We start from the raw sequence: 20804 nt of genomic DNA, 5'->3' as shown, positions 1-20804 counted from the left end.
ATCTTGTCTATATGATTTTTGAATGTTAGCCTGAAGTTGAATAAACATAATTTGGAGACTACTGGAGTCAGAGTTATCCTTTATGCATAAATAATTCTATTAAGGAATATTTCAATTGTTTCAGTTGTTTAAAAAGTCAGATTGATTAGAATAAATGATAATGGGAATAAAATCTGGATTATTAGAAGAGTAATAGAACAAACTTAATGAAAACAGAATGAAAACAAAAGAACTTTTAAATAAAGAGATTGAGAGTAAAAAATTTCTGGTAAAGTTGAAGTCAGTTGACTTTTTATTTTGTCATAAAGATTGTATACAGAATTAGTGCAAAGGATATTTCGTTTTTGTAACTGATGGTTTGAAAATTTTGAGAGAAAGTTCCAAAAAATCTTAGGATTGTGAATGAATCTGCTTACTAGAAGATGAAAATATTCAGAAAAACAAAAATGACACACAGAATAGAAATTCTTTTGTGAATATATATAAAAAACATGATTTTCAGTTTCTTTCATGTTATATTTGGTTTACTTCCATTTAAACATCAATTTTTTCCATTGTAATGCGAACACAAATAATCAAATACCCAATGCCCATTGACACAGCATCAGTTTGGAATTACAGTGAGTTGTGAAAAATGGAAATTGAAAAATTCAACAAAATAGCTACACGGTCATATTTAAAACCTACAACAAGGCAAGCCAACACTTCACTGAAATTCATAAAGGCCAGATCTAGAAAAGAATTGATGACTTAAAGTGAACAAATGTGTTGCATTACAATCATTCAAATTATGATCGTTCTGCATTGATAAGGTGTAATGTATCAGTTCCTCACATCACCACCAAAGATCTCAGAAGGTGAATCACTTTATACTCTCAGTAACAGCATTTGTTAGATAGCTCTCTGTAACACTGAAGTAGTTACATAATAAAAACTTGATTATTAATCCACTGAAAACTTTGATTTTATAACAATATATTCATCCACTTATGTATTCAGTTATTGTGAGTAAGGAAATGAATGTGCTAATAAAGTTCAAAAATTAAAAACATTGTGTAAAAAGTAATTTTCTGGCAATTGAATGAAATCATAGCATGGAAATGTGGTATACCCAGTTCTGTAGCCATGAATAAATCATTGGGGGCTAGAGGGGCAAACTGAAAAAAATTGTGCCTAATATTTTTCTCTTTTCTAGCCATCAGTAGACCTGTTAGCTGCAGTCCAAATGTAAAATAAAATTAACAGTATCCTAAGTTTACATGATAAAAGCAAAAGCATATATATACCGTATATATATTGCATATGAGCCTACTAACTAAGCTGATGGGACATAGCCACTTCATAGCCCCCTTAGCTATAGCTCCAAATATGCCAGAAAACTTTTCACACACTAAAATTGCCACAAAGCATAAAGTAATTATCTTCTAATTTTTATAAGAAAAAAGAAATTTGAACAGAATGCTAAAAATGCAATCTAGTTTGAATAATATAATATAAAAAAAGTTAACCACAAATTAGAAATCGCCATTACCAAGGTAGAATTGAGATACTCAAAAATTTTTCAGGTTTACAAAACACTAGAATAAGGAAAAAGTGTGGCGATACGCCATATTGTTGTATATATATATGTAGCGTTAAGCCTAGTATTAAGTTTCGTTAATCCTTTGTTCTATGTCTTTTCTTCGAATTCTCTAACGGTCTTTCCTTCCGGCTGGTGGGGACGAAATTTCATAGAATAACACCGGAAACAAGGTGTGAAACAAAAACCCTGAGGCAAGTCAGGGAGCGGGGGTGAGGATTTTCAGAGGCTAGCGTTGAGAAGAAGCGGACGGAAAAAGAAAGTGGTCGTCGTCACGGATCGAGACAAAGTGCCGAGGTCGTCTACAGAAAAAGAACTGACATAGACGAAAACTAAAAAACTGAGAGTTTAGCGATATAGATTCTTTCATTTGATCGGAGCTATTGAAAAGGACAACTACAAGTGACTGCGGTAGAAGTCTCCATTTCGTCAAGAGTGAAGACCAGACAAGAAAGAAACCCGGGTACCCCCACCAGCATATTTTTTTTTATTCTTACTCTTTATTCTTCCCTCTTCTATTTTCTTTTAAATTATAAGTTAGTTTAAGATAGTTTAAGTAAATTCGTATTATCTCCGTAAGGGCTACAAACAAAGACCATTGTCGCATAAACGCATCAATCCCCTTTGTGTGTACACGGTTTCACCGCACTGACCAGATACAGTTATATATATCAGCGGTGTATAGTTGGGATCACAATGAATATAGTGTATAAAGGACCACGTGAATTAATAATAAAATATTATTATTTTGTGTAAAATTTCGTATTTTTTTGTTCGTCCTCATGTACACCACAAAAGAATGCTTGTTCCATGATGATTTTGATACGAATTAGAAATAACATTAAAATTGCATTGTTGATATTCCTAGCTTTTAGTAAAAAAAAATTAGACCTAAAACTTCTTAAGTAGTTTTAGGTCTAATTTTTTTTTACTAAAAGCTAGGAATATCAACAATCATATAAATTATTTATTAATTTTAGCATGATACAACATTTATTGTTAAAAGATTTGACATTTTGTAAAAATATTTTGATAAGCTTAGAAGCATGTGCACAGGCCATATTTAGTTATGGTAGTCTCGAAACCAGAAAACAGTGGAACTAAAAGGCAGAACATGTAACTCTAATAATAAATAACAGTAATATTTTATTTAAATAAGTTTAAATCTCATATTCAAAAATAGTGAACTTTGTTTATAGAGGGTGTACCACTTAAAACTGGCCTGACTGAGATGAAATAGCAATATAAATTTTATAGAGATTTAAAAAGTAAAGTATACAAGATCAATCCCAGAACTATATACAAAATGAGGTAAGCATTCTCAGAAGCATCAAAATTCTCGACGTTGGTATTTTACGTAAGATCGGTCCGAACACGATTACGCATACGTAAAGGTGCAGAAATGAACGAGGACGCTACTTTTGGCATCTCTAAGTTTCTATATGTTTAAATAATTATAACAAGTGTCCTTTGCCTAAATTTATTTGTATCGTTTCTGGCAAGTGGGGCCGATTTTATATGGGACACCTTGTATATTAAGCAAATAATCTCTTCATGATTTCTATTTGTTCTATTTTCAACAGAGATGTTACCAATGTAGATTTTGAAGGGTGTATAGATAATGTACAAATTGGTACACAGTTACAAGATCTTAATAACAACAAAGAAGCCTTAGGAGTTGTTTCGGGTTGTCCGCCTATGGTAAGTTACTATATTTTTTATTCTAGATTATACATTTTTATATTTTGTAAGAACTATATTCATTTTTATTAAAGTAAAAGATTTATCATTCATTTATAACTTTTCTTCATTTTCATTTTAATTAAAGTTACGAAAACGTTAGATGGAAATCTGCCAATTAGGAATTATTTAAATTATATTTTAATTATTTTATATTCTCTTTAATATGTTTTCAAAATCAATCAACTCAGAATTAACTTACATAAAAGGAGATTGTATCAAAATGCACCAACAATTAACATTTTTATTTGCACTCTTAATAGTTCAGGAAAACAATATTATGGAACTTATTTATTAGTAGTTGCCAAATTGGAATGTTTACATCTTTAGGAATGCATAATAAATTTTTGAAAAGTTTTCTCAAGCACCTTCTTAAGCTTAAAAGCAATATCTTTTGGTATTGCTTTTAAGCATAAATTGGGTTTGTAATTTTACTTTATTGTCACATTTTAAAGTTCAAATTTATTTTAAATGTAAATATCTAAATATTAAAGTTTCTGGATGATTTCTGTTTTATGGATGACTGCTATTTTTTTTACTGATAAAGAGGTATGCAGTTAAAATAGTTTTCCAACCACTATTATATACTCCTCCAGAATTTAAGGAATTTACAAGTATACATGTTTTCTGTCCCTGCACAGGAACAAATGCAAGTAGAAATGCTATATGACAACTTCTGAAGAGAGTGATGTAGGTATATGCAAATGTACTGATAAAGGAATTGGTGTAAAAGCATTTTCTGTCAGTTCAGGCAGTTGGCATTGTAAGAAGTCATTACTGCATTGTGTGCGCAAATGTTATTGCCTTTTAACTGCAAAAAATTATCTGTAGGCAATAATTATGGCCCAAACAAAACATATTGATGAAATTATGCATGGCAGGATTATCAGGAGATTAAAGGCTGGCCAAGCTTACAGACAAGTGTCACAGGAACTGAATGTTCCACCAAGTGTTATCTGTAGGCTTTGGTAATGATTCCGATGTGGCCAAGATGTTTGAAGGCAATACAGTAAAGGTCACCCATGTGTCACAACTCCAGTGAAGATCTAGTGAAGTTCTTTCCCAAACTCCATCTTGTTGAGTTGGTTTCCGTGTGTATCATGATTCAATATGGTGATCCAGGTTCAATGGAAAGCACACCTCCACACTCAAGTTAGACAATATTTACAGTTTATTTACAAATTCTATATGTAGACTGTACAAGTTCAAAAACATTGTATATTCTGTATATACTAAGCGTGGTGTCTCATGTACTAGATTGGTTCTCGAAAACTGTCAGACTATGGAGTGGCTCAACTGCATGGTTCGTCCAGTCTCGACACTTACCCATCCCCGAGATAGTTACCAGAGAAGAATGCTCTCTCTAAGCTCAGCGGGCTTCCCAAGTGCCTGAGATTACCATGTTACCAGTCTTTTGCCCTTCTCTCCTCCCTCTCTCGTTTGCTCTGCAATTTAAGGGTTTTTTGGACAGGAACTTCCGACCAATCACAACCCTTCCTTGCCTGAACAGTTTACACTCAGGTCCGCTGTTATCCGACAAGAGTCAAGCTTACAATAATGTCCATCACTTGTTTACATTTTCTAGTAGTTTACCATATGGCAAATGGTCTGTTGTCTGGCCACATGTGGGTCCAATTGACAAAGTCAGTGCTTCCTTTGTTCCCTCTCTGCTAAAAGGCCAATACTTTACAACTCCATTTCAGGATTAGTATGTATCCATAAATTCCCACTTTCAACACACCAGCACTACATGTAAATTGCTTAGGGAACTCAGCTGCATCAGATATCATCGTATCCAGACAAACGATTTATAGATGGTTATTGGTCTGTATGCATTTCTTTAACTTCACACATGCTGATCCACAGAACATAGTCTATCAAATGCCTTGCACGGACCCCACAACAATGGGCCATTATACTCTTACTGATGAGTGCTGCTACAGCCTAGAGGCCGATAGTCGACGAGTGTGCATCCAACAAGCCCCAGGGACACTATAATCCTGCCCACATCATCAAATATCATTATTCTGAAGGTGGAGGAATCTTCGTTTGGGGGTGGTATCATCTTAGGGTCTGATACACTACCACGTGTTCAAATTCACAGTACAGTAACAGGCCAGATTTACAGGGACGTCATCCTGTAGCAGTATGTGCAACATTTTAAAGTTGAATTTAGTACTGGGTTCATTTTAATAGATGATAATGCTTGCCCTCATAGGTCTGGTTTGTTTCAGGAATACCTGGAATCAGAAGATATAAGGAGTCTGGACTGTGGCCACCTTATTCATCAGATTTAAACACCATAGAACATGTATGGGACACCCTTGATTACAGAGTTGCAACACATCCTCCTCCTTCACAGATTACTGTAGAGCTCCAAAGAATACTCGTGCAAGAGTGGGATTCATTACCCCAAGAACTGTTGAACAACATTACAAACTAGTATGCCGAACTACCATGCAGAATGTATTCGTTTACAGCAACCATACCCACTATTAAGCTTCATAGGACCACAGGTGTGACATTCATGACACAAGTGGTGTCATACAGGAAAGTCCAAGTCCATTGTCTTTCCTTTATTCTCCAAGGATTAGGTGAACCCAAACTTCTATCCTCACTGTATTTCATCTTCTTATGTTATATTCATCCCCTTGAAAAGTGTTACTCACAGCCAAATGAAGCACAATCACCCCATACAGCAAATTCTTTAAAATATAGACACGAAGTGTGTACGACATGGTGATATTCAATGCATGTTCCATAAAGTTCTAGGATTTCACAAACACAATTTATTAATTTTGAAGTTTAGACTATTCACAAAAAATAATAAGATATTTTTGAGTCTATCATTAATCCTTTAATCCAACCACAGAAGTAACAGCAATAATGTTTAGAAGATTACTTGTTTAAAACAAGTAAACTTCTAAACATTATTGCTGTTACTTCTGTGGTTGGATTAAAGGATTAATGATAGACTCAAAAATATCTTATTATTTTTTGTGAATAGTCTAAACTTTAAAATTATGAAGAAAATATCCTGAGTCAACATGAGAATTGTAACAATTTATTAAATAAAAGGCATTTAAAAACTTCAATATCTCAAAAAATTATATTTAGTAAGGGCTTTGATGATGATTATACTAATTCAAGCATGTGTTTAGAAGTGCCACTTCCTATCAGTGACACTTTCAAGCTAGGCAATCTAGACATTTTGTCTAAAGCTTCAGACACAAAAGTATATGCTTATCAATATTCAGTTTTGATTCAGTAGTACTTAATATTGTTTAAAATAGCATATGAAACAGGCATTACATTTAATAAAATTATATAAAAAGAGTCGTTATCCATGCTTACATAAGATCTCAAAGAAACTAAAACCTCTACCGATTTCTGTAGTATCTAGGTCAGGGGTGGCCAACATACGGCCCGCAGGCCGGATCTGGCTTGCGATTAATTTTTCAAAATTAGCTACTTAACTTCCAATAATTGGTGGAATGGATTCACGATACTTCTTCGTTTTAAAAAAATTCCATTGTAGAAATTTACAACTTTCGCATTCGTCTGTTATAAATTTACACTATTTGAAGAACGAAAGATCCCACATCACTGAAACTCGTATGCTGTTCTGCCATGTCACTCTGTTTATGCTGATGTGTGACACACAGCACCGCCCGCCTGTTGACATTTTTTTTTTTGTTCATACATTTCTTCACATTGTAAAATGACATTGCGCATGCATCAGGAACTTCTGTTACTTAACATGATTTAATTTTAATATTTTGTCCGGCCTGTGAAAGAATATTTTTCCCAGTCCGGCCCGGGGGCAAAAACTGTTGGCCACCCCTGCTCTAGGTTATGAACAAATATGACAAAGATTAAATCAAATTATTTGAAACAATTCTAATTACAGTTAATTAAATGTTATTTTCTTTCAGATTGCCAGAACTATTTCATTTTCAAATATTATGCCAGGATACGTGGCAATGCCTAATATTAATTTAAGGAGGAAAGCAGAACTCACCTTCAAATTTAAAACCGAAGAGGACGGTCTCTTGTTCTATGCTGATAACGAAGAACACTTAAGTTACTTATCGATTTCGTTAAAGGATGGTAGATTAATTATGAAAAGTAACCCCGGTGGTGAAATCATAACCAAACCAGACATCAGATACAACGATAAAAAGTGGCATTATGTAACTGCCACCAAAACAAACAAAGAGATGCACCTAAATATCGACGACATAGACTTCAATGAGCAGGAAGTTAGTGCTAGAGCAAATCTCATCATAACTTCTCCTCTGTATTTTGGTGGTGTTCCCGACGATTATAGCATTAATGCGGATGCGGTGCCTTCTAAAAGGCATTTTATTGGTTGCTTGGGAGACACGACTGTCATAGGTTTGTTCCAGAATTTCGCAGACTCCCAAGATCGTCCAGGTGCTTCCTTGACTACCTGTCCACTGGCGGAACCCTCGCATATCGTGACCATACAACCCGATGGTTCCGATTTAGGTAAACTTAAATCTTTTTTTACTGGGTAATTCAAAAGTCCATGTATAAAACAAAGATCATCCAAATAGACAGAATTGTGATGCCCATGAGCAGGAAAATGAATTTGTGTGTATTCAGTTAAATGACACTCGTATTCTGTGACTGTATAATAAAATGAATTCTTTGGCTATGTAGGGAAACTTTTGAATTACTGTATGCATTAAAAAGTAAAAAAATTTCAATGTAAATTAATATTTCTATTATTTTCAGAACCTACCGAAACCATTTATACTCCGGAACCTATACCTCCCAGCAAGTGTTACTTGCCATTACATCCCAAACCCGACTTGGATGTAAAACCCGAAGATGGACTCCGATACGGCAACACACCTTGGAGCAGACAGGAATTTTCAATTCGAGGAAGCACCATCCTGGAAGAGAGTCAATTTAGCCTGGAGTTTAAGACGCGCCTCTTTGACGGAATCTTGTTATATGTGACAGGAAAAGGACAGATCGATTTCGAGGCTCTTTTTATGCAAGACGGAAAGGTAAATTTTAAATGAATAGTTATAGAAATTTAATATTTAGATTTGTAATTAATGTGTTAATTTATGCCAGATTCATTACGCTTACAATTGTGGAAGTGGTGGGACCGTGATATCTACTACGAGAGCTTATAACGACGATCTCTGGCACAGAGCAGACTTCTCCAGAAGTGGAAAAGAGGGCATATTGATTGTAGATGAAGAAGAAATCACGGGAGAATCTCCAGGACAGACTAGTTCCATGAATGTTAAACCACCCTTATATGTTGGTGGATTGTCAGAAGCAACTGCGAGAATAGCAAAAAATAACTTAAAAGTAAGACTTTTTCTATATATATCGTTCCCATTAAAAATCATTTGTATAAACCATTCTGTTCAAGGGCGTAGCTACCGTGGAGCAGTTGGAGCAAACTGCTCCAGGCGCACGAATCATAAGGGCGCCAAATTAGAAAAGCGAAATAAAAACTTTGCAATTTTTTTACAAATGTTTTTACAAAATTTCAAATTTTCGAACAAAACAAAAGTATTTAATTTATAGAAATTCGCTGAATTTTGTATATTTATTAGTCACACACAGACAAATCAAACCTCTTATCTCTAAAGCCGGCTAAGTATTTTATTGCCTCGTTTACTCCTTTTTTGACTAATTGGCCGCGTTTCTTTATGCAGCGAGAGTGTAGCGAAGATAACGTCACAAGCAGTTATCGCTACACATCGCTGAATCATAGTTTAGAAACGCGTTCTGCTCGAGCGAAACACGGACGCCGTAATCTATCCTTTAATTCCAGTTAAAGCCAAAAGTAGTGCTTTATATCTCTTTAACTAAAGAATTGAGCATTTCTCTTTCCGAAAATGTGAACGAAGTAGAGAGATGGAAGATGTAAAATTATATTTTCTTATTCTTTAGATAACTTTAAGAGTCATTTTATAAAATTTAATTCTTCTTAATATTTTTATCAACACAACAGTCACTTCGACTTTTTTATTTTTACAGCATAATATCGTATTATACACATTAGCGTCCATTTTGCTTTACACGTGTAGTGGACGTAAAAGCTGCTTTATCTTTGCTGCAGCAAACATTTAGAAACGGTTCGCTACATTGCACCGCTGCATTTAGAAACGGGTTTCAGAGTGTTCGCTGTAAAGCGCTTCTCGAGCGCTGCATAAAGAAACGCGGCCATTGCAAGGGTGGTCTGTCTCGGGTAACGTAGGTCAAAGTTCGTGAACGTATGTTAGAGTTTGCTCTTGCCCAAGGGCGTCGCCAGGGGGAGGGGCAGAGGGGCAGCTGCCCTCCCCTAGAAATTCGAAAAAGTTATTTAAATGCTAAGTTTTAATTAAAATAATCTTCTTAGGCTTCTTGTAAGTTAAAGAAAATGTTTTATTTGAGATATTTCTTTTCCGGTACATAGTAAATGATTAAAACTTTATGAATCGTTTTTATTTTACCTACATACAATTCATATCCTCTATCAATTTACATAATTTGCCCCCCCCTTACCCATTGGCTGGCGTCGTCCTTGCTCTTGCCCAGTACGATTTTCGTGGATGTGTGTCCTTTGGTACCGTTTTGCTAATCTGTCTTCATGTAACAAGAAATGTTGAAAAACACAGAGTCGAAACAACATAGAATTTTTTGCAAAGTTTACTATCGATGGAAAAGTGGTTCAACCATAGATGTTGTTAGTCAGCAAGAAATTAACAATGGGGTAAATTATTGGCGCAAAGTGTTGCGATATATAGATGTAACTATAACGCTTGCTATAAATAATTTACCCTTTCCGAGTTCATAGGAATACAGATCTTTAAGATGTAGGAACTTCGCAAGGAAAGTTTCTAGAAAGAATTAAATTACTTTCTCGCTTTGATCATGTTTTAACAAATCTATTGAAGAAACCCAAAGGCAGTACCAATTACTTGAGTCTGGATATACAAAATGAGTTAATTAATTTCATTGCGTATGAAATTACTGTCCAAATTAAAAAGAAATGGAAGACACCAATTTCATAAAGCAGCGTTTTTTTATGCAGCAAAAATGTAGCGAAATGACATCACGAGCAACGTTGGCCATTCAGAAACGGGTTTCAGAGCGTTGGTGTTAAAGCGCTTCTCGAGCGCTGCATAAAAAACGCGCCCTAACAGTAATAACAAATACAACACAAGATCTATCAAAACTCGATCAGCTAAGTATCGCATTCCGTTATGTTTTAATAAAAAAAAAAAGACGAAAATGAAAAACCAATCGAGCTGCAAATAAAGGAAACGTTTTGTGGATTTATTCAGATTACTGATCAAACATCACAAAAATTAGAAACAACAGTTTTAAAATGTATTGAGAATTTCACCATCTATCAAAATTGCATGGTGAAGGTTACCACGAGGCTGCGAATATGAGTGGTGCCTATTCGGGGTTACAAGCAAGAATTAAACAACGAAACCCCGCTGCCAGAGTTGTACATTGCTGTTCTCATAATTTGAATTTAGTAGTCAACGACAGTGTCACCAATGTAAAGAAGTCAGGCAATTTTACGAACAGTTAGAAAAAATTTTTTTTTTCCAGTTCTGTTATGCGTTGGGCAATGTTAATGAAAACGAATCAAACCAACTTAGCAAAAACATTTAAGAGTTTGTCCAACACGATGGTCTTCCCGTATTAATGCTCTCGATGCACTACGTTCTCGTTATTTTCATGTAATTAAAATATTGACATATTTATCATTAAATGAAAAAAAAATTATTACGAGCAACGTGAAGCTAAAAATTTGATTAATTATTTTGAACAAATTTCAACCATTATTTTGATTATAGTACAAATTAAAATACTCGAACCAATTAATAGTCTCGAAAATGCTGCAAAGTGTTCGTGAAGATATAGAGAAATCCGTTGAGATGCTTTCGTCATTTCTAACCCAACTCCAGGACTTAACAAACTTCCAATTATTTCTTAAAAACGATGCCCTTGAGTTATCAGCTATATGGAATATTGAACCTTCTTTTCTCCAAAAAAGATTGCAAAAATTCTTTGATGAATTACAGGTATATGAGCGCATTGAAAACAGTGAACAATGTTTTAAATTCCATTTCTTTTATAAGGTAATGGATGTAATAATTAACCAATTAACTATTAGATTTGAATCCATTCGAGAATTATGTACACTTTTTAAATGCTTATCACCCGCATATCTTGTCGCGTCATCTGATAAAAATATACTGGCGTGCCGTCATTGGAAGCGATGGAAGCGCCGATTCCACCTTCCAATGACCTTCCCTTGAATTTTATAAAATATAAATTTTCATATTTTAACGTACTTTGAATTAATTAAAATTAATATTTTATTATAACTGCATTATGTATCTTTTACAAATTTCTATACATGTGAAAAAAACGATAAGATTGCTATTGTATATTCGAATAATTCGGTGGCGGAAGGAATGTCGAAACCGGGTCAGTCTCCAATCAGCCAGATTATATAGGCATTGGCGCATGCGCTTTACATAGCACTAACGTCACGGTTTAGCTGGTAGAAGCGACACACGCGTAAAGAGTACGCGACTTTATATCCCGGAGCGGTTGTGGGCTGTTAGCCGCCCGCTAGATATTCGGCCACCCTCGCCCGATTATGTGAATAACGAGGAGACTAGATCAACGGCGGGCAACCCGCGGGCCAGCTACGGCTGGCGAAAAGTTTCTATCCGGCCCGCGAGATCTTTAATAGATTATTAAATTGGAAAAATAACTAATTAATAGTTAATTTTCCAATTCTTTGTAATTTTCGAAAACGATAAGAGAAATAAATGTAGTAATTAACTTTTTATTTATTTATTTCATATTTGCAGACTAAAAAAATTACGAGTCACAAGAAGGCGTCAATTAACTACTACGGCGCGGAAAAAAACGTAAAATTTATTCTGGCGCATGTTATAAAAAGGGTTGCCCACCCTAGACTAGATTTATAACAACCCAACCGATAGGAGTTTACTGGCACGTTTTTATGATAGTTCTGTATAGTTGACGGAGTTTAAAAAAACTCCATTAAAATATTTGATATATTTATTCCGCGTTTATTCCGCTCTCCCATCTTATATTACTGACGGATTTCGATGTTAAACCGGTGATATTACGATTTAGTGTGTCCCATCTGTAAGGGGATGCAGAAAAAACGTGTACAATTCTTGTATAATGTTAAAAAATTAACTGTTTCTTTGGCAGCATCGTTTACAACCAAACTTAATGAATGAGACGTACAGTACATACAATGATACAAAAAAAGCTCTAGAATTTATTTTCCTTAAATTTACGATTTATATATCCGTTGTCATAAAAATTTGTCTTTCCACTGTTTTCCCAAGACTACAGATATTCAGGTACAAAGTAACCGGTTTCGACTTATTTCTACTTAAGAAGTGACTAAATAATTAAGAGATTAGGGAATGGGGACATAAATAAAATCCTGTTGAAAGAGCCAGAATTTTACTTCAACAAAAGCTTAACAGAACCAATCACTCGCTCAGTACAGTGGGAAACTGATTTCCGTGTACACCCGGTATTAAAACGAATTAGTTAGAAAACGAATGACTATTAAGTTTAACATAGTTAGATTTTTACAGCTACGGTGAGAAACGTTTAAAATTTACAACAGCCCCGTGGCGTCCTTTGAGATATACTAGTGACGCGACAAAAGAGGCATTTGACATCGACCGGTATCGGCACCCTCGGGATTTGGCACGCACACACTCACTACACACCTACCCGGACCGTCACTAGTTCCATCCATTAGCTACTCGTATCGAGATATTTGACTAAGTGGATTGTTTTAAGATTTAAAAAGTAAAGAATATTTTATGTTATTTTTATGTACGTTTCCTTACAAAGCTATATTTTAATTATAATTTTCTTTAAACGTATATTAATACAATCGAACAATACATTATACCGGGTATGTATATCCACCGCACATTTTATTTCACCGAGTAAGTTTTTATAATTTATTTTTAATTTTAGCCCTTATATCGTGGCTAGCGATTCGGAATGTAATTGTGATATTAAAAATACATTTAGAGAAGTCTACAGTTTTTACTGGCTTATCGAACAAATGAATACGAATGGACCCTAGACCGGTGATTCTTAACAGGAGGGCCGCGGCCCCTGGGGGTCCGTAAGAAGTTTGCCGGGGGCCGCCAAATTATGCAAAATTTCCTTCCGAATATAATAAAAAGAAAATTGATGTATAATCCGAATATCGTATTGAAAAGTGAAATAAGAAAGATAAAGTTTTCCTATTTAGTTTTTATTTATTTATTTTGTATTTCTTCCTACATACAACTTTGTTAGTACAGAAGAAATAAATGTAAATATGCTACTTACACCGCAGTATTTACTTCTTTTATTCCAAAGCAATTTTAAGAAACTATTAATGCTTGGAATTTTAAAAATAATTAGGAAAAATAGTAGGCTTTGAAAATTTAAATATTTTTGCAAAAGTTATGCAAAATCCTTACGACAAGTGGGCGTTTTAGTTTTAGTTTAGTTTTAGCATCGACGTTGGATCGATTTATCGACATGTTTCTTATTTTATTTTCTGTTAAAAATTAATGAGTTTTCGTGTTTAATTGTGAAGTTTGAATGTTATTTAAATAGATAATGAAATAATAAAGTTATGATTTACATTTATTATATAAAAAATAAAGCAATAATAAAAAAAATCAATTTATTATAGATAAATTATCAAATATAAATTATTATTAAAAAATGGGGGTCACAAAAAAATTATGAAATATTTGGTGGGCCGCGAGTATAAAAAGGTTAAGAACCACTGCCTTAGACCATCACTGACGCGCAATTAACTGATTGCCCCTGGAAGTCGGCTTCTTACAGAAACATAGCTTCCCTGTCATCAAATGTCACGGCACGCCACTGTGGAAAGATCAAAATTGTTACAATCGGCATATCCCTCTAACATTTCGCCTAGTTTTGGACCTCAATTGCTTCAATTTAAAATGTATAACACATTTTAAATTGAAGTAATACTCACTCACTCGTTTTAATACTCACTTAAAAGAAATGACCTCTATATGCCAAGTTGCCCAACTAATTTTTAATTCATGCTGCAGCTTCGAGTGGATCCTCCAACATTATTGCAGCATGCCTAATTTTTTAAACTTTACCAGTGAAGACAGCGACAGCAGAACAAAGTTTTTCAAAATTGAAATTAATCAAATCGTATTTAAGAAGCAGCGTGTCACAACACCTTAGCTATTTGGCAACTATATCAATTGAAAAAACAATAGCTTGTCAACTTGATTTAGAGAAAGTGATTGACCGATTTGCAAATGAAAAAGCCAGAAAACAACAATTTTGAAGCTTTTTTTACGTATTATTAGCGAGGTTGCGGCCGAAGTTTTCATCTCTAAAACGTGAACGTCGAACTTCGAGAGCCGCTTACAAGATAGTGGCGCTCGACATTCGACGTTCACGTTTTAGAGATGAAAACTTCGGCGCCAACCTCGCTATTATGTATTTGTTATTAAACTAAACTTGCATACATTTTGTCAATACAATTATATAATATGTAGTAAATATTATTAGGTATTCCGTACTTAAAGAATTATATTTGCATTTACTAAATTGAATATTAATTATTGAAAATGTCTTGAATCTCAAATAAATTATTAGCGAGGTTGAGGACGAAGTTTTCAATGCGAAAACGTGTACGTCGGACGTGCAGCGCAGTCTTCCTGTAAGCGCAGAAGTTTGACAATGGCGTTTGGAACTTCCGCTGGCGTTCCAAACGCCATTGTCAAACTTCTGCGCTTACAGGAAGACTGCGCTGCACGTCCGACGTACACGTTTTCGCATTGAAAACTTCGTTCTCAACCTCGCTATTATTGAGTAAAGTTTTAAATCGAAATAATTAGAGATATACTTTTTTAAGTTACATGTTCAAAACAAATTTCGCGAGATCTATTCGGAGGAACTAGGGGGCGCACCGACTCTACTTGCTCCAGGGCGCTGAATATGTAGCTACGCCACTGATTCTGTTTACTTGTAATCCAATAAGATCTGCTGCATCTCAGTCAATCATCCAGAGCCTAAAATAGAACTAATCATGTTTCTTTTAATCAAATTATTATTAAATTTGATTATTTTAATGGAATTATTCGAAGTCTACAGACATAAGTCAAGGCTGATTTCCATACTGCCGGAAAATACTGCAGAAACAGAAAGGTGATGACATTTTCAGAGGAAAATGTCATCGCCTTTCCGTTTCGATTTTCTGCAGCATTTTGATTAGTAAAGAAGCATCATGGTTACGACACATCAATGACATTATGGTATAGTTAAAATGAAGTAGATTTTACTTCATGTTAACTGTAGCAAATTTTCAGTCTGTGTTTTGGTAATGTGGATACAAAACTTTACACTTTCTATCCAGTTCGTGCTAGAACAGAGCTATGATGGAACATAAATACTGTATCCAACACCAAGTATTTAAAAAAGTAACAATAATTACCTTATTTTCCATTATAAAAGATAATTTTTTCCCCTCAAAAAAATCACATTACATCTAATAAGATGAAAGTTGAGTTTGATTGCCATTGTCGTCATTAGATTTCAGAATCTAGAGCACGTGGTCCACGTGCTCCAATTTTGACACCAGGATCAAATTCATTAATTTTCTTGAATCTTTGTTAAATTATAGTTTATATTTCTCATCATGCAAAATAGAAATAAGCCTTTAAATGGTTCATTTCACTACATAAATATCAAAAACGTTAAGAATTTATTTACATCTAGTTGCATTTCCATATTTTTAGTGAATATTTTATACCTGTAGATGAGCCCGGTGTTGCTCGGGCAAAAAATAACAAACATTAAGAATATTAGATTCGTTTGTACTTCTAACCCTTCTATTATAATATACTATAGTATTCGATTTATATAACTACGAATGTTATCTTCTGTAAGGGTTTAAAACAACAAGTGCCTGATGTCACGCGTTTTAAAAGTTCTTTAAATTTTGTACAGTAGAGGAATAAAGAATTTTAAGTGTGTTAGGGATTATCATACCAAGTGAACAATCTAAGATAACCTTTGTAGTTACATAAATGAAATCCTATATACGATTTTCGTTATAATATTTATTATACTAGTTTGGTTATTTTAGCCTACCATTGTCACGTTTATCACCATACAAAATGGCACAATTTCATCGATCAAGTAGACACCAATTAAAAATGTGGTATCTTAAATTTTTTCTCTACCTCTAAAAAACTGTTCCATTCATAGCCGAATATCAAACAGTCATCTGACAACGAATGAAATTTCGCGAAAAACGGACCAAATATTTAAACTCGGCACTCTCAAAAACCACTTAAATCGTATTTTGTGCAAGCTGGTAACCTCGTAGTTTGGATTTTCCAATTCCAATGCCACCGTACCGCTGCTCGGATAGAAAGACGGGACGTTGCAGAAGGGAGTTAAAGTTAATTCTAGGAATAGTAGTCGTTGACCTCCTCCCAGAAGAGAGAATGGTCAACCACTACTAATTAATACTGCTCTACTATTAATATTTGAAAAGCTATCCGTGTTAGGCAGGTTGTGATGGCGACAGGTCCGCAGGTGATCGAGTTATTAACCTCGATGTCCGAAAGACTTCCTATGACTTGTTTAAATAAAATACCTCGTAAAACTGTTGGAATAATTGCTTTTATGTTATACCTACGCAAAATCACCTTATATCGCTGAGAATTATTTATTAATCGTAACGAACGTTTTCAATCCTTAACCAACATTTTTTATTTATTTTGTTATTTTAGATTTAAGTTAGAATTAAGCTCACTACTCACTATAGATTTTCTGTTACGAATAATAATGGTCACAAAAGTAATCTTCACCCCTCCACATCAAAATTCCTATTTGGCGTGGAAAGTTGAAAATTAAATTGATACTAAAAAATGTTTACTATCGTTCAAATGATTTTTGCGTAAAAATTTGATTGCTTTAATCCAATTTAATACAAAATGAAGATTTAACTAAGGAACTATTAACCAAAAGGTGACAATTATTTTGAAATTCTATCATTACAGGGGGTGATCGTGCCTTTCCCCGGCTGCATTCGAAACGTGAGATTACGTAACGAGGAACTAACCAAGCGCATCACTTCCGTCAACGTCACCGGATGTTCCGATAAGGTGGAAGAAGGAACCTTCATATCGGCCGACGGAGGATACGTCATTCTGTGTAAGTACCTCTTATTCGACTCCAGATTTCAAATTATGGATACAACTAGTGAATTCGTAGTCAATGTTTAACCCAAGTTGTTATTTGGACTTGCTTGTTTTCAAAAATAAGATGCTCCATAAATACTTAAGTGAAAAAGGTTAGAAATTCCATATCCAATCATCCTCTTTCCACACTAGCTTTAATTTGTCAACCACTTTCTACAAGGATTTGTGATTTTTTATTATTTTTCTTATATTTAAGAATTCATAACCGAAATATTGTGTTTCACTTATAACAAAAATAGACTTATCCGCCGTCATCCAAATGACTTCTAGTAATTTATAGAATTAATCTAAGGCAATAAATTCCCAAAGTGGTCGATTTGTTCTTAACGGTTTTTCTCGAAAAATTAAACGAAACTAACGTACCGAACCATCGAAGATCTCTGGATCCCTTCGTATGTCAATCTGTCCCAGAAGCAGAGTGTAAAGTATTTTTATTTTGACTCTCTCAGACCAATCAGTGAGATAAACGATGGAAATTTTTTTATTTTCTACTCTTAACAGGACAGTTTGTTCTTTTTACTTTCCCGGCGGTAATGTAACATAACGAGAGAAAGTATTGGAATGGTGTCAAATTTGATCCTCCGTTGAGAGCCCCTGAAAAAAAATTCCTTGGATGTGTGTTGGCGTCTATTACGCTTAATATCTCAGGATTAAGCCACAAATTTGCCACGGCAGTTTGTGTGTAAGGGCATTCGTGCCATTAAATTTTGGTGATGGGTAGATAGAGGAGGTCGTATCTCGAGTAGGGTCGAACTTAAATACTAATAAAGTATAACACATCCAATATTTATTTATTTATTTATTTTTTATGAAACTGATCACTACTCTTAAAAGTATGCATTTTACCATTCGGTAATAATTAAAAATACAGAAAAATTTTATAAACAAAATCTCATAACAGATGGCATCACACACATTTTTACTATATTGTAATTAATATCATAAAAGCTATGAAACTTAATTTAGAAAAAAAATAACAGCCGGGAGAGTTATGCAACTCGTTGCTGATTTTTCAAGAGTTTGTGTGTGTGTGTGTGTGTCTACATTAGACGTTCTTTTGTCTTTTATTCAAACTTCGTTTCAAATTTATCTTCCAGACGATAAATTCAACGTGGGAAAACAAATTTCCGTTTCGATGAAGATCAAACCCAGAAAGACATCGGGAGTTCTGATGGCCGTGCACGGATCCAAGGACTATTTGGTAGTCCAGATGATCGATGGAACGGTCAAGTTCACCGTCGATGACGGGGGTGGTCCTTACAGCGCGGTCTACAACCCCCCCAGCGAAAACTATTTGTGTGACGGAGATTGGCATTCCATCAGGAGTGAGTACAATATCGCATTCAATCTTTCACTTCCTTTTCTGATTCCAAACGTCAACCAAGTATTTTCATTCCCTTACTAAATTGATTCCGCCAAAGATTCGGTGTTCCTAATTTCCAGATAATTATATTACACTTATTAATCTATCCATTTGAGTGCGTGCGAAATGATAGAAAAATCGTTTAATTATTAAAAACACTAAATTTCAATTTAATTAACTAAAAAAAATACAATCGAATAAATTGTATATTTTATCAAAATTTGTGAAATTCCACGTACTAAACCCACCGGTGTCATTCGAAAACCTTACTTATCGGTACCTATAGTTTTCGGTGATATAATATAACTAATCCTCGAGGTTGGACTAGAGAATGAACCCATCGGGTTAGGGTTTCCAAAGAGATCCTAAAACTCGAAAGACACAGCAAAACGCAATAATTTTTTGGGTCAGCGCGCGTGGCCTTAACGCTGACCCAAAAAAAATCGATAAAAATACTGTTTTTACCGTCACGACTACGATGTCAGAAATGCCCAGCGTCTGTCTATGCAATCTTTATTTGGGAATATCCTGTTGGCAGAGACGCGTTTCGGGCATAAGCCCCTCTTCTGTCGGCATTACTTCCAGGATATGTTGTAAGGTGGTGTTAACTTATTTACAGTTGTATACATTTTATTTAATATTTTTAAGTAATTTTAAACAAGATGTATACGAGTTAGCACCACCTTACAAGATATCCCGGAAGTAATGCCGACAGAAGAGGGGCTTATGCCCGAAACGCGTCTCGGCCAACAGGATATTCCCAAATAAAGATCGATGTCGGAAATGCCCAGTGTCCGTCTATGCATAGTCGTGACAGTAAAAACACATAAAAGACGATACGGTTTCAGAATACGATAAAAATACAGTAAAAAAAAAGTAATCGATGTGGTAAAATCTTATTTTTCAGTCGTGAAAACCTCGAACGTAGCTATAGTCACGGTGGACGACGTCCCCAGCGATCCGAAGTTCGGACCGGGCGCCGTCACCGCCACAGACACCAACGACCCCCTGTACCTGGGAGGAGTTCCCGACCCGGGTTCCCTGAAGGGGGTGGAAGTAACGGAACACTTCGTCGGATGCATCGGCTCTGTCAACCTGAACAACCAGAAGGTGTGGCTGACTCAGGGAAGAGTCTTCGGCCAAGTCACTTTGAATTCTTGTCCCAGAACGTAAATCGATTTATAAATTCGCCTCTCAAACATCAAATCTCAAGCATTTCTTCTTTTTCGACCACACCCGTAGACACTCGTCCCAGCTTCTTCTGTAACGGGAAGATTCCAAATTTGCCTTTTTAATGTAAGAGTAATTTCGAATAAAAAGATTTTCTTTGCTTTCGTTATTTTCGGTAAGGAATACGTTTTCGAGGAAATTATAAATAATGCGCCACACGTTACGCTTTTTTCTTTTCGGGGAGGCCAAATAATTCGAATTTACTGGAAAAATTTGGGGATGCTATAGATTACCACCTATGGAATTTCGGGACTTAGAAATATACTCAGAGTTGAGGGGACAGAGATGAGTTCAACGGTACGAAAAATAAGAAAGTTATCATACTTTTTTCCCGGGAGTCGCGTCACTCTCTCCGCCAAGCCTATCGCGTGTTTAACAGGCAGTCCGGCAAGTCGGCCATATATACCTTCGACAGAAGCACGTGTTGATCCACGAGCACACCGATCGTCTGCAGTTGGAGTTATGTCCTTTTCGCACACCCTCGCGGTCGGCTAGTACTACGCGCCGCTTATCGCGGCTCGTCCAACAAACCTATCCCATCCCTCGGGAGATGACCGTCACCGCTAGG

The 20804-nt window shown here is 35.2% G+C and overlaps 1 protein-coding gene across 1 annotated transcript in view; it reads left to right on the top strand.

Annotated features, from left to right (window-relative positions):
- The window catches only part of LanA (laminin subunit alpha), a 167504-nt gene extending 147159 nt beyond the window's left edge, over positions 1–20345 (top strand). The window contains 7 exon segments of the mRNA XM_067285291.1: positions 3163–3280; positions 7255–7831; positions 8081–8358; positions 8429–8671; positions 17443–17596; positions 18741–18968; positions 19914–20345. Of these exon segments, the coding sequence (XP_067141392.1) occupies positions 3163–3280; positions 7255–7831; positions 8081–8358; positions 8429–8671; positions 17443–17596; positions 18741–18968; positions 19914–20179 (1864 nt within the window). The 3' untranslated portion in view covers positions 20180–20345.
- Positions 20346–20804: the final 459 nt, after the last annotated feature.

The sequence above is a fragment of the Centruroides vittatus genome, unplaced genomic scaffold (assembly GCF_030686945.1).
Source record: "Centruroides vittatus isolate TY-2023 unplaced genomic scaffold, ASM3068694v2 scaffold_2520, whole genome shotgun sequence".
NCBI lineage: Eukaryota > Metazoa > Arthropoda > Arachnida > Scorpiones > Buthidae > Centruroides > Centruroides vittatus.
The sequence above is the reverse complement of the archived record's forward strand: the minus strand, read 5'-3'. Positions and strand labels throughout refer to the sequence as shown.